This window comes from Pristiophorus japonicus, chromosome 21, assembly GCF_044704955.1.
Source record: "Pristiophorus japonicus isolate sPriJap1 chromosome 21, sPriJap1.hap1, whole genome shotgun sequence".
Classification (NCBI taxonomy): domain Eukaryota; kingdom Metazoa; phylum Chordata; class Chondrichthyes; family Pristiophoridae; genus Pristiophorus; species Pristiophorus japonicus.
Genome location: NC_091997.1, coordinates 36,421,833 through 36,433,967, shown reverse-complemented (window position 1 = coordinate 36,433,967; position 12,135 = coordinate 36,421,833). Strand labels below are relative to the sequence as shown.

The window sequence follows — 12,135 nt, the reverse complement described above, 5'->3', positions numbered from 1 at the left end:
TGTGTGTGAGTGTGTGTATGTCTCACCTGTATGAGCTGTGTGTGTGGAACTCCTGCATTCGCATCCAGACTTCCTGCTACCAACTGCATGGGGAAGAATGGCTGTTGAGAAAGAGAAATGTGATATTAAATCCCTGTCGCCAAGCCCTTTACGCAGTGATTTTCACAATTCCCTGCCCTGTGCCATTGCATCTGTCAAACAGCGGACTTTGAGTCAACGCAGTCTCTGTGTAATCTCAGCCGGTTGCTGACTGTCAGGGGAAAGGATCAGGACGTTTTAACTTGCTGCTTATTGTTCTCAGTAATTCACTTCCTTCTGTCGCCTGAGCTGCCCCCACAGCCGGACCCTCCGAGGGACTCCGTCTCTACCGGACCCTCCGAGGGTCATCGTCTCTACCGGACCCTCCGAGGGTCATCGTCTCTACCTGACCCTCCGAGGGTCATCGTCTCTACTGGACCCTCCTAGGGGACCCCGTCTCTACCACACACAGGATACACTGTCAGTTTCTCACAACTGGGAACAGCCATTATAGAATGACCGAATTTGCAGACAGGCCATTCGGCCCAACATCCCTGTGCCAGCGTCCGAGCTGGACACAAGCCTCCCGTTTCACATCACTCTGTCGCCGCATCGCTTTTCAAACTCGGTGCCAACTTGCACCAATCCAGCACGGGATGACGGACTGAATGGCCTCCTTCTGTGCTGGAAGATTCTATGGTTCTATCAAATCTTCTAGCCGTTGCGATTGGGGCCACAACATCAAACTAAGCTGTCCAATCGGTGAAAGGCCCTCCTGGCCGGGGTATTCTGGGTCCAATGATGAGGTTTCGGTATTTTGCTGCAATAAATCTAATTATGATACGCTTGTCAACGCCTGAAATGTCCGACATTCCCACTCAGTCTTTGGGAAAATTCTACCCAGCTTATTGTATTAGTGTGGTCTAGTAGCTCTACCAACAAACCGTGACATCTCGTTTAGAGAATCAAAGTTAAAACAAACCCATTCACAGTGACTTTCAGACCGATCTGTGGCCACAAGAGTGGGTCAGAGGCTGGGTCTTCTGCGGTGAGTGTCTCACCTCCTGACTCCCCAAAGCCTTTCCACCATCTACAAGGCACAAGTCAGGAGTGTGATGGAATACTCTCCACTTGCCTGGATGAGTGCAGCTCCAACAACACTCAAGAAGCTCGACACCATCCAGGACAAAGCAGCCCGCTTGATTGGCACCCCATCCCCCACCTTCAACATTCACTCCCTCCACCACCGGCGCCCCCTGGCTGCAGTGTGTACCATCTACAAGATGCACTGCAGCAACTCGCCAAGGCTTCTTCGGCAGCACCTCCCAAACCCGCGACCTCTACCACTTAGAAGGACAAGGGCAGCAGGCGCATGGGAACACCACCACCTCCACGTTCCCCTCTAAGTCACACACCATCCTGACTTGGAAATATATCGGCCGTCCCTTCATCGTTGCTGGGTCACAATCCTGGAACTCCCTCCCTAACAGCACTGTGGGAGCACCTTCACCACACGGACTGCAACGGTTCAAGAAGGCGGCTCACCACCACCTTCTCAAGGGGCAATTAGGGATGGGCAATAAATGCCGGCCTTGCCAGCGACGTCCACATCCCAGGAACGAATGAAAAAGGATCTTACCTCAGGATTGCGGAAGAATTCGTATTTGGCGTAGTGTTTCCTGAAGATGAATCTGCTCCCGCCGTCCATTGCCCAGGTGGCCTGGACCTCCAACAGGAACTCGTGATCCTCCAAACATCTCTCTGGACAGGCAGAGGGAGAAGCGGGTTGTGTGTGTTAATCACCGATGGAAAGCGGTGGGGGGTTAGTCACCATCAGACACCCTCGCAAATAAATCCAACACCCCTCCCCTCCCCCCCACCGTGAGTATGAGGGTTGCCCTATGAGGAGAGGTTGAGCAGATTGGGCCTATACTCTCTGGAGTTTAGAAGAATGAGAGGTGATCTCATTGAAACATAAGATTCTGAGGGGGATTGACAGGGTAGATGCTGAGCAGTTGTTTCCCCCGGGCTGGGGAGTCTAGAACCAGGGGTCACAGCCTCAGGATAAGGGGTCGACCATTTAGGACTGAGATGAGGAGGAATTTCTTCACTCAGAGGGTGGTGAATCTTTGGAATTCTCTGCCCCAGAGGGCTGTGGAGGCTCAGTCATTGAGTATATTCAAGGCTGAGATCGATAGATGTTTGGACTCTAGGAGAATCGAGGGATATGGGGATCGGGCGGGAAAGTGGAGTTGAGGTCGAAGGTCAGCAGTGATCTTACTGAGCGGAGCAGGCTCGAGGGGCCGAATGGCCTAATGTTCTATTGTCCATATTCTCAGTACTGGGGCTACTGAGCAACTGGTCTTATTCACAGCTGGGGGCTGTGGCTGACCCCACAACCCTGAGGAAATGTCCGATACCACAGGACATGTGCCGCCCCCCCCGGGGTATGGGGCGAGATTGGGGCAGTGCCAATACTGACACCCTCACTCCCTGAAGGCAAAGACTCAGACTGGCCATGGGTTTCTGGGTGCTGACTGCCCTAACATGTGAGACAAATGGTGAGTTAGGTCAGGCTATTCAGTCACGGGGGGCATTACCGCTGTGCCTTTATTCCTAATGCAGTGCAATGGGAGCATGTGGAATATAAAGCCCCTCTCCCGGCTTTGTTCAGGAGAGGAGGTGGGGGGAGGGGTTGAAGGGAGGGGTTGAGGATTGGGGTGAGGGATGGGGTGAGGGGTTGGGGTGAGGGGTTAGGGTGAGGAGTTGGGGTGAGGGTTAGGGTGAGGGGTTGTGGGTGAAGGATTGGGGGTGAGGGGTGAGAGGTTAGAGGTGAGGCTTGGGGTGAGGGATTGTGGGTGAGGGTTGGGGTGAGGATTGGGGTGAGGGATTGGGGTGAAGGATTGGGGGTGAGGGGTTAGGGGTGAGGGTTGGGGTGAGGGGTTGGGGTGAGGGGTGAGGGTTGGGATGACGGTTGGGGTGAGAGGTGAGGGTTAGGGTGAGGGTTGGGGTGAGGAATGGGGTGAGGGTTGGGGTGAGGGGTGAGGATTGGGGTGAGGGGTGAGGGTTGGGGTGAGAGTGAGGGTTGGGGTGAGGGGTTGGGGATGAGGGGTGAGGGGTGAGGGTTGGGGTGAGGGATGAGGGTTGGGGTGAGGGATGGGGTGAGGGTTGGGGTGAGGGGTGAGGTTGGGGTGAGGGGTTGGGGGTAAGGGTTTGGGGTGAGGGGTGAGGGGTTGGGGGTGAGGGTTGGGGTGAGGGATGGGGTGAGGGATGGGGTGAGGGTTGAGGGTTGGGGTGAGGGTTGGGGTGAGGGATGGGGTGAGGGTTGAGGGTTGGGGTGAGGGTTGGGGTGAGGGGTGAGGGTTGGGGTGAGGGTTGGGGTGAGGGTTGGGGTGAGGGATGGGGTGAGGGTTGGGGTGAGGGTTGAGGGTTGGGGTGAGGGTTGGGGTGAGGGGTGAGGGGTGAGGGTTGGGGTGAGGGTTGGGGTAGGGTTGGGGTGAGGGTTGGGGTGAGGGATGGGGTGAGGGTTGGGGTGAGGGTTGAGGGTTGGGGTGAGGGTTGGGGTGAGGGGTGAGGGTTGGGGTGATGGTTGGGGTGAGGGTTGGGGTAGGGTTGGGGTGAGGGTTGGGGTGAGGGATGGGGTGAGGGATGGGGTGAGGGTTGAGGGTTGGGGTGAGGGGTGAGGGGTGAGGGTTGGGGTGATGGTTGGGGTAGGGTTGGGGTGAGGGATGGGGTGAGGGTTGGGGTGAGGGTTGGGGTGAGGGATGGGGTGAGGGATGGGGTGAGGGATGGGGTGACGGGTGAGGTTTGGGGTGAGGGGTGAGGTTTGGGGTGAGGGGTGAGGGTTGGGGTGATCGTTGGGGTGAGGGTTGGGGTAGGGTTGGGGTGAGGGATGGGGTGAGGGATGGGGTGAGGGATGGGGTGAGGGATGGGGTGAGGGTTGGGGTGAGGGATGGGGTGAGGGATGGGGTGAGGGATGGGGTGACGGGTGAGGTTTGGGGTGAGGGGTGAGGTTTGGGGTGAGGGGTGAGGGTTGGGGTGATGGTTGGGGTAGGGTTGGGGTGAGGGTTGAGGGTTGGGGTGAGGGTTGGGGTAAGGGGTGAGGTTTGGGGTGAGGGGTGAGGGTTGGGGTGAGGGATGTGGTGACGGGTGAGGTTTGGGGTGAGGGGTGAGGTTTGGGGTGAGGGGTGAAGTTTGGGGTGAGGGTTGGGGTGAGGGGTGAGGGTTGGGGTGAAGGGTTGGGGGGTGAGGGGTGAGGTTTGGGGTGAGGTTTGGGGTGAGGGGTGAGGGTTGGGGTGAGGGATGGGGTGACGGGTGAGGTTTGGGGTGAATGGTGAGGTTTGGGGTGAGGGTTGGGGTCAGGGGTGAGGTTTGGGGTGAGGGGTGAGGTTTGGGGTGAGGGGTGAGGGTTGGGGTGAGGGTTGGGGTGAGGGGTGAGGGTTGGGGTGAGGGGTGAGGTTTGGGGTGAGGGGTGAGGTTTGGGGTGAGGGGTGAGGTTTGGGGTGAGGGGTGAGGGTGAGGGGTGAGGGTTGGGTTGAGGGGTGAGGGTTGGGGTGAGGGGTGAGGGTTGGGGTGAGGGGTGAGGTTTGGGGTGAGGGGTGAGGTTTGGGGTGAGGGTTGGGGTGAGGGGTGAGGGTTGGGGTGAAGGGTTGGGGGTGAGGGGTGAGGTTTGGGTTGAGGTTTGGGGTGAGGGGTGAGGGGTGAGGGGTGAGGGTTGGGGTGAGGGATGGGGTGACGGGTGAGGTTTGGGGTGAGGGGTGAGGTTTGGGGTGAGGGTTGGGGTGAGGGGTGAGGGTTGGGGTGAAGGGTTGGGGGTGAGGGGTGAGGGACGCCCAGTTGCCGCGGTTACCCAGTGCAGAGTTGAGGTGTGTCTCCACGAGGGTCCAGCTCTCCTCATCCACGCAGCGATTCCTCTCCACCAGCAGGTGGCAAATGTCTCGAGCTTTCACTGCGGCCGTGACCTCAAGTGACCTCTTCATCCCATCCTCACTGTAGATGGTAATAACCTGCGTAAAACAGAGAGAGAGAATCGAAGGAGCGAGCGAATGAACGCTGGGATCTGACCGCCCTAAGGTGCCATCGGCTGAGTTGGCGCGGGGCTGAGCCTGGGTTCAGGACCAGCCTGCGGGGTGCAATCGTGGAGCAAACTCCCGCCCGCCCTCTGTCCCGCCAGCACTAACTGTAACGCTAATTACTGGCCAGGCTCCCACAGAGCCGCTTCCAACACTCTCGCGCCAACCCGCTGCTGTCGGCCGTTGCCAGGAGATAGTCTGCATTACAACTGTCTCCGTGTTACCCCGCGCGGACCCGGGGTGTGACTGAGGCAGTGGGCGAGCTGTCCGTGTGTCACTGGACCCGTTCCCAGCCCAGGGTCATTGTCCTGGGGTTCCAGGCGGGGGGTTTATTTATTTGGTGACCCCAGCGCTCTGTGCAAGTGCAGACAATGTTTAATTGTTAAAGCGATCTGTGGCGCACCCACACTCACAATCCACAGCCTCACTGTTGCTGGGCCGACCAGACATCGAGGCGTACCTTGGGCAGGTGAAAGACACGAGCCGTGCCGATGGTTATCAGACACACAGACCATAATCAGGCCTTTGTGACAGTGGAGCGGACGCTGACAGATGAGTTTGCACAGAGCTGACGCGTGTACAAGCGCCATATTGTGTTTCTGTGCAGATAATGGCTCAGGCCCAAGTGTCGATCACAGAGCAGGCAGCGTCACACTGCCGCTATCGTACAGCTTGGGTTACCCCCCCCCCCCCCCACCCCCACCCCAGTGCCCTATGAGTTGCCCCCCCCAGTGCCCCCTGAGTTACCCCCATGCCCCCTGGGTTACCCCCCACAGTGCCCCCTGCGTTACCCCCCATGCCCCCTGGGTTACCTCCCCAGTACACCCTGGGTTTCCCTCCCAGTGCCCCCTGGGTTACACACCCCCCCACTGCCCCCTGGGTTACCCACCCCCCCCCCCAGTGCCCCCTGGGTTACCCCACCCAAGTGTCCCCTGAGTTGCACCCCCCCAGTGCCCCCTGAATTACCCACCCCCCCAGTGCCCCCTGGGTTACCTCCCCACTGCCCCCTGGGTTACCCACCCCCCCCCAGTGCCCCCTGGGTTACCCCACCCAAGTGTCCCCTGAGTTGAACCCCCCCAGTGTCCCCTGAATTACCCACCCCCCCAGTGCCCCCTGGGTTACCCCCTCTAGTGTCCCCTGGGTTACCCCCCCGTGCCCCCTGGGTTACCCCCCCCCCCAGTGTCCCCTGGGTTACCCCACTCAGTGCTCCCTGAGGGTACATGCCCCCCATCCACAGTCGCTGCTCATCATGGAAATTCATTACAGCGTGTGTACAGCACAGGCACAGAAACATCGAAACATAAAAAATAGGTGCAGGAGTAGGCCATTCGGCTCTTCGAGCTTGCACCACCATTCAATAAGATCATGGCTAATCATTCACCTCAGTACCCTTTCCTGCTTTCTCTCCATTCCCCTTGAACCCTTTAGCCATAAGGGCCACATCTAACTCCCCTTTGAATATATCTAACGAACTGGCCTCAACAACTTTCTGTGGTAGAGAATTCCACAGGTTAACAACTCTCTGATTGAAGAAGTTTCTCCTCATCTCAGTCCTAAATAGCTTGCCCCTTATCCTTAGACTGTGACCCCTGGTTCTGGACTTCCCCAACATCAGGAACATTCTTCCTGCATCTAACCTGTCCAGTCCCGTCGGAATCTTATATGTTTCAATGAGTTCTCCTCTCATCCTTCTAAATTCCATTGAATATAAGCCTAGTCGATCCAATCTTTCTTCATATGTCAGTCCCACCATCCCTGGAATCAGTCTGGTGAACCTTCGCAGCACTCCCTCAATAGCAAGAATGTCCTTCCTCAGATTAAGAGACCAAACCTGTACACAATATTCAAGGTGTGGCCTCACCAACGCCCTGTACAACTGCAGTAAGAACTCCCTGCTCCTATACTCAAATCCTCTCGCTATGAAGGCCAACATGCCATTTGCCTTCTTCACCGCCTGCTGTACTTGCATGCCAACTTTCAATGACTGATGTACCATGACACCTCCCCTTTTCCTAATCTGTCACCGTTCAGATAATATTCTGTCTTCCTGTTTTTGCCACCAAAGTGGATAACCTCGCATTTATCCACATTATACGGCATCTGCCATGCATTTGCCCACTCACCTAACCTGTCCAAGTCACCCTGCAGCCTCTTAGCATCCTCCTCACAGTTCACACTGCCACCCAGCTTAGTGTCATCTGCAAACTTGGAGATATTACATTCAATTCCTTCGTCTAAATCATTAATGTATATTGTAAATAGCTGGGGTCCCAGCACTGAACCTTGCGGTACCCCAGTAGTCACTGCCTGCAATTCTGAAAAGGACCCGTTTATTCCTACTCTTTGCTTCCTGTCTGCCAACCAGTTCTCTATCCACATCAGTCCATTACCCCCAATACCATGTGCTTTAATTTTGCACACTAATCTCTTGTGTGGGACCTTGTCAAAAGCCTTTTGAAAGTCTAAATACACCACATCCACTGGTTCTCCCTTGTCCACTCTACTAGTTACCTCCTCAAAAAATTCTAGAAGATTTGTCAAGCATGATTTCCCTTTCATAAATCCATGCTGACTTAGACCAATCCTGTCACTGCTTTCCAAACACGCTGCTATTTCATCTTTATTAATTGATTCCAACATTTTCCCCACCACTGATGTCAGGCTAACTAGTCTATAATTCCCCATTTTCTCTCTCCCTCCTTTTTTAAAAAGTGGTGTTACATTAGCTATCCTCCAATCCATAGGAATTGATCCAGAGTCGAGAGAATGTTGGAAAATGATCACCAATGTATCCACTATTTCTAGGGCCACTTCCTTAAGTACTCTGGGATGCAGACTATCAGGCCCCGGGGATTTATCGGACTTCAGTCCCATCAATTTTCCTAATGGGTCTGTGCCAGTATTTATGCTCCACACCAGCCTCCCACCCCTCTTCATTTCCCCCTTCACCATATCCCTCTATTCCTTTCTCCCTCGTGTGTTTATCCAACTTCCCCTTAAATGCATCTCTGCGATTCACCACAACCCCTCCCTGTGGCAGCGAGTTCCACACATGTAAGTGATACGCTGTTCATTGTAACGTGACTGAATGTGATGTACCAGCATGCTTTGAGAGGCAACCAAGCCGCGTTGCTGGGCAAACGCTGTAAAGACAGAGCTGCGGCGGTTCACAAATCCACGATTGAGACAATGTGCAGAACCTCGAATATTCCACAAAACAAGCCTTTAATCTGCTGATTGAACAATAGCCCGCGTGGTCTGAGACATCTGCATTGGGAGGCCTGACAAATCTGGGTATAAAGGACAGTTAGAAAAACGCTTGGAACTGCTGCAGCAAGTCACTGAAGTGGCCACTCACTGGCATTAGCACGCATGGACTGGCTTGTAATCATAGATCGATTTCAGTAAAAACAGTTACCCTGAAGTCTTTTGTCTCGTGTTGTCTGTTCCACTACAGCTCCAAACTCTCCATACTGTTAGACGGAGGCAAGGCAGGCAATCTTACACATTCTCACCACTCTGGGTGAAGAAGTTTCTCCTGAATTCCCCATTAGATTTATTAGTGACTGTCCAATATTTCTGGCCCCTAGTTCTGTTCTCGCTCACAAGTAGAAAAATCCTTTGTACGGTTACCCTATTGAACCCTTCATAATCTTACAGACCTCCTTCAGGTCACCCCTCAGCCCTCGCTTTTCTAAAGAAAAGCGCCCGGGCCTGTTCAATCTTTCCTGACCGGTATACCCTCTCGGTCCTGGTCTCTCGATAAGGCCCGTGACCCCCTGAAACCGGCGGCCCCTGTTCGGTAGGTCCCTGGAGCAGCAGGAATTCTCAGGGACAGCACGGCTCCCTCGCGCCTTTAACCATCGCGAGAGCTCCTTCACCACACGGGCTGCAACAGCTCCAGGGGAAGGTTCAACACCACGCTCTCGGGGCAACTGGGGATGGGCAATAAATGCCAGCCTCGGCAGTGACATCCCCAGGACAATGTCCTGCACCTCGGGCTAGAAACCCAGCGGCCCGATTCAGGCGGTAACTGTTGTGAGAGCGCAAGGGTATCGCCGGGCAGTAAACATTCGATTCTGTTGGGAACGTCCACTTCAGCGCTGCAAGAGGGAAGTGGAGTGTTAAATCAAGCGCTGCCACTTGCCACAGAGCGCGAGAGGGACCGAGAGGGGCGGTGTCGGCAGGGCGCTGAGCGACGTTAACGGGAAGGCCAATGGTGGGCTGAATGAATCCTCCTGCTCTCGCTGTAGGGCCAGACCTGCAATACGTGCACAGCGGCCCCACGCGCACTGAGAGAGAGCAGGGCTGAGCAATCGTGGGGGCAAAACAAACCAGGAGGCAGGGGAGAGAATTAAATCGTGCCTGACCTGACCGCCACTGCCTTTAAATATCGCTCGCTGCGCGGCCGGCCGAGGTGACACTGCCCGGCGATACTGCAGGGGCCAGGAGCGAATATCACATCTGGGGCGGTAACGGGGTGCTGTGCACCGGACGACGTCACAATCACCGGGGCGCAGAGATCAAGACGGTAAGTGTTAATGCCGGCGCAAACTCGCCAGGGGAGTTTGGGGCCATCGCTGGTCTCGCCGCGCCCGGTCGGTAACCCCGTTACCGCCCTCTTACCGCCCAGTTACCGCCCTGTTACCGCCCAGTTAGTGCCCCGTTACCGCCCTGTTACCGCCCCAATAGTGCCCAGTTACCGCCCTGTTACCGCCCAGTTAGTGCCCCGTTACCGCCCTGTTACCGCCCCGATAGTGCCCAGTTACCGCCCTGTTACCGCCCCGTTACCGCTCTGTTTCCGCCCCGTTACCGCCCCGTTAGTGCCCCATTACCGCCCCGATAGTGCCCAGTTACCGCCCTGTTACCGCCCCGTTACCGCTCTGTTTCCACCCCGTTACCGCCCCGTTACTGCCCCGTGACCGCTCCGTTACCGCTCCGTTACCGCCCTGTGACCGCCCCGTTACCGCCCTGTTACCACCCCGTTACCGCCCCGTTACCGCCCCGTTAGTGCCCCGTTACTGCCCCGTGACCGCTCCATTACCGCCCCGTGACCGCCCCGTTAGTGCCCCGTTACCGCCCCGTTACCGCTCCGTTACCGCCCTGTTACCGCTCCGTTAGTGCCCCGTTACCGCCCTGTTGGTGCCCCGTTTCCGCCCTGTTTCCGCCTGGTTACCGCCCCGTTAGTGCCCCGTTACCACCCCGTTACTGCCCCGTTTCTGCTCTGTTACCGCACCGTTAGTGCCCCGTTACTGCCCCCTTTCAGCCCTGTTACCGCCCCATTAGTGCCCCATTACCGCCCCGTTAGTGCCCCGTTACCGCCCCATTGCCACCCCGTTAGTGCCCCGTTACCGCCCCATTACCACCCCGTTAGTGCCCCGTTACCGCCCCGTTACCGCCCCGTTAGTGCCCTGTTACCGCCCTGTTACCGCCCCATTAGTGCCCAGTTACCGCCCTGTTACCGCCCCGTTACCGTCCCGTTACCGCCCTGTTACCGCCCCATTACCGCCCCGTTAGTGCCCCGTTACCGCCCCGTTACCGCCCCGTTAATGCCCCGTTACCGCCCTGTTACCACCCCGTTAGTGCCCCGTTACCGCCCCGTTAGTGCCCCATTACCGCCCCGTTACCGCCCCGTTACTGCCCTGTTACCGCTCCGTTACCGCCCCGTGACCGCCCCGTTACTACCCCGTTGGTGCCCCGTTTCCGCCCCGTTACCGCCCCGTTAGTGCCCTGTTTCCGCCCTGTTACCGCCCCATTACCACTCCGTTAGTGCCCCGTTACCGCTACGTTTCCACCCTGTTACTGCTCCGTTAGTGCCCCGTTACCGTCCCATTACCGCCCCGTTAGTGTCCCGTTACCGCCCCGTTAGTGCCCCGTTACCGCCCCGTTACCGCCCCGTTAGTGCCCCGTTACCGCCCCGTTACTGCCGCGTGACCGCCCCGTTCCCGCTCCGTTACCGCCCCGTGACCGCTCCGTTACCGCCCCGTGACCGCCCCATCACCACCCCATTAGTGCCCCATTACTAACCCGTTGGTGCCCTGTTTCTGCCCCGTTACCGCCCCGTTAGTGCCCTGTTACCACCCCGTTTCCGCGCTGTTACTGCCCCATTAGTGCCCCATTACCGCCCCGTTAGTGCCCCGTTACCGCCCCGTTTCTGCCCTGTTACCGCTCCGTTAGTGCCCCGTTACCGCCCCATTATCACCCCGTTAATGCCCCGTTACCGCCCCATTACCGCCCTGTTAGTGCCCCGTTACCGCCCCGTTAGTGCCCCGTTACCGCCCTGTTACCGCCCCGTTAGTGCCCTGTTACCGCCCCGTTACCACCCTGTTACTGCCCTGTTACTGCCCCGTTACCGCCCCGTTAGTGCCCCGTTACCGCCCCGTTACTGCCCCGTTACCGCCCCGTTAGTGCCCCGTTACCGCCCTGTTACCGCCCTGTTAGTGCCCAGTTACCGCCCTGTTACCGCCCTGTTAGTGCCCCGTTACAGCCCTGTTAGTGCCCCATTACCGTCCCGTTAGTGCCCGTGACTGCTCCGTTACCGCCCTGTGACCACCCCGTTACCGCCCCGTTAGTGTCCCGTTAGTGTCCCGTTACTGCCCCATGACCGCTCCGTTACCGCCCCGTTAGTGCCCCGTTAGTGCCCCGTTACCGCCCCGTTGGTGCCCTGTTTCTGCCCCGTTACCGCCCCGTTAGTGCCCCGTTACCACCCCGTTAGTGCCCCGTTACCGCCCCGTTGGTGCCCCGTTTCCGCCCTGTTACGGCCCTGTTAGTGCCCCGTTACCGCCCCGTTTCCGCCCTGTTACCGCCCCATTAGTGCCCCGTTACCGCCCCGTTAGTGCCCCATTACCACCCCGTTTCCGCCCTGTTACTGCTCCGTTAGTGCCCTGTTACCGTCCCGTTACCGCCCCATTACCACCCCGTTAGTGCCCCGTTACCGTCCCATTACCACCCCTGTTAGTGCCCCATTACCGCCCCGTTAGTGCCCCGTTACCGCCCTGTTACCGCCCTGTTACTGCCCCGTTACCGCCCTGTTAGTGCCCCGTTA

General features: G+C 57.5%; 1 protein-coding gene across 2 annotated transcripts in view; it reads right to left on the bottom strand.

Moving 5' to 3' along the window:
- Positions 1-12,135, bottom strand: part of LOC139233943 (growth factor receptor-bound protein 7-like) — a 228,609-nt gene that overhangs the window by 63,659 nt on the left and 152,815 nt on the right. For both annotated transcript variants that reach the window (XM_070864627.1, XM_070864628.1), the window contains exons 5-7: positions 4,868-5,024; positions 1,658-1,779; positions 27-101 (exon numbers count right to left, since the gene is read on the bottom strand). In XM_070864627.1, the coding sequence (XP_070720728.1) occupies positions 27-101; positions 1,658-1,779; positions 4,868-5,024 (354 nt within the window). The remainder of the gene's footprint in view (positions 1-26; positions 102-1,657; positions 1,780-4,867; positions 5,025-12,135) is intronic.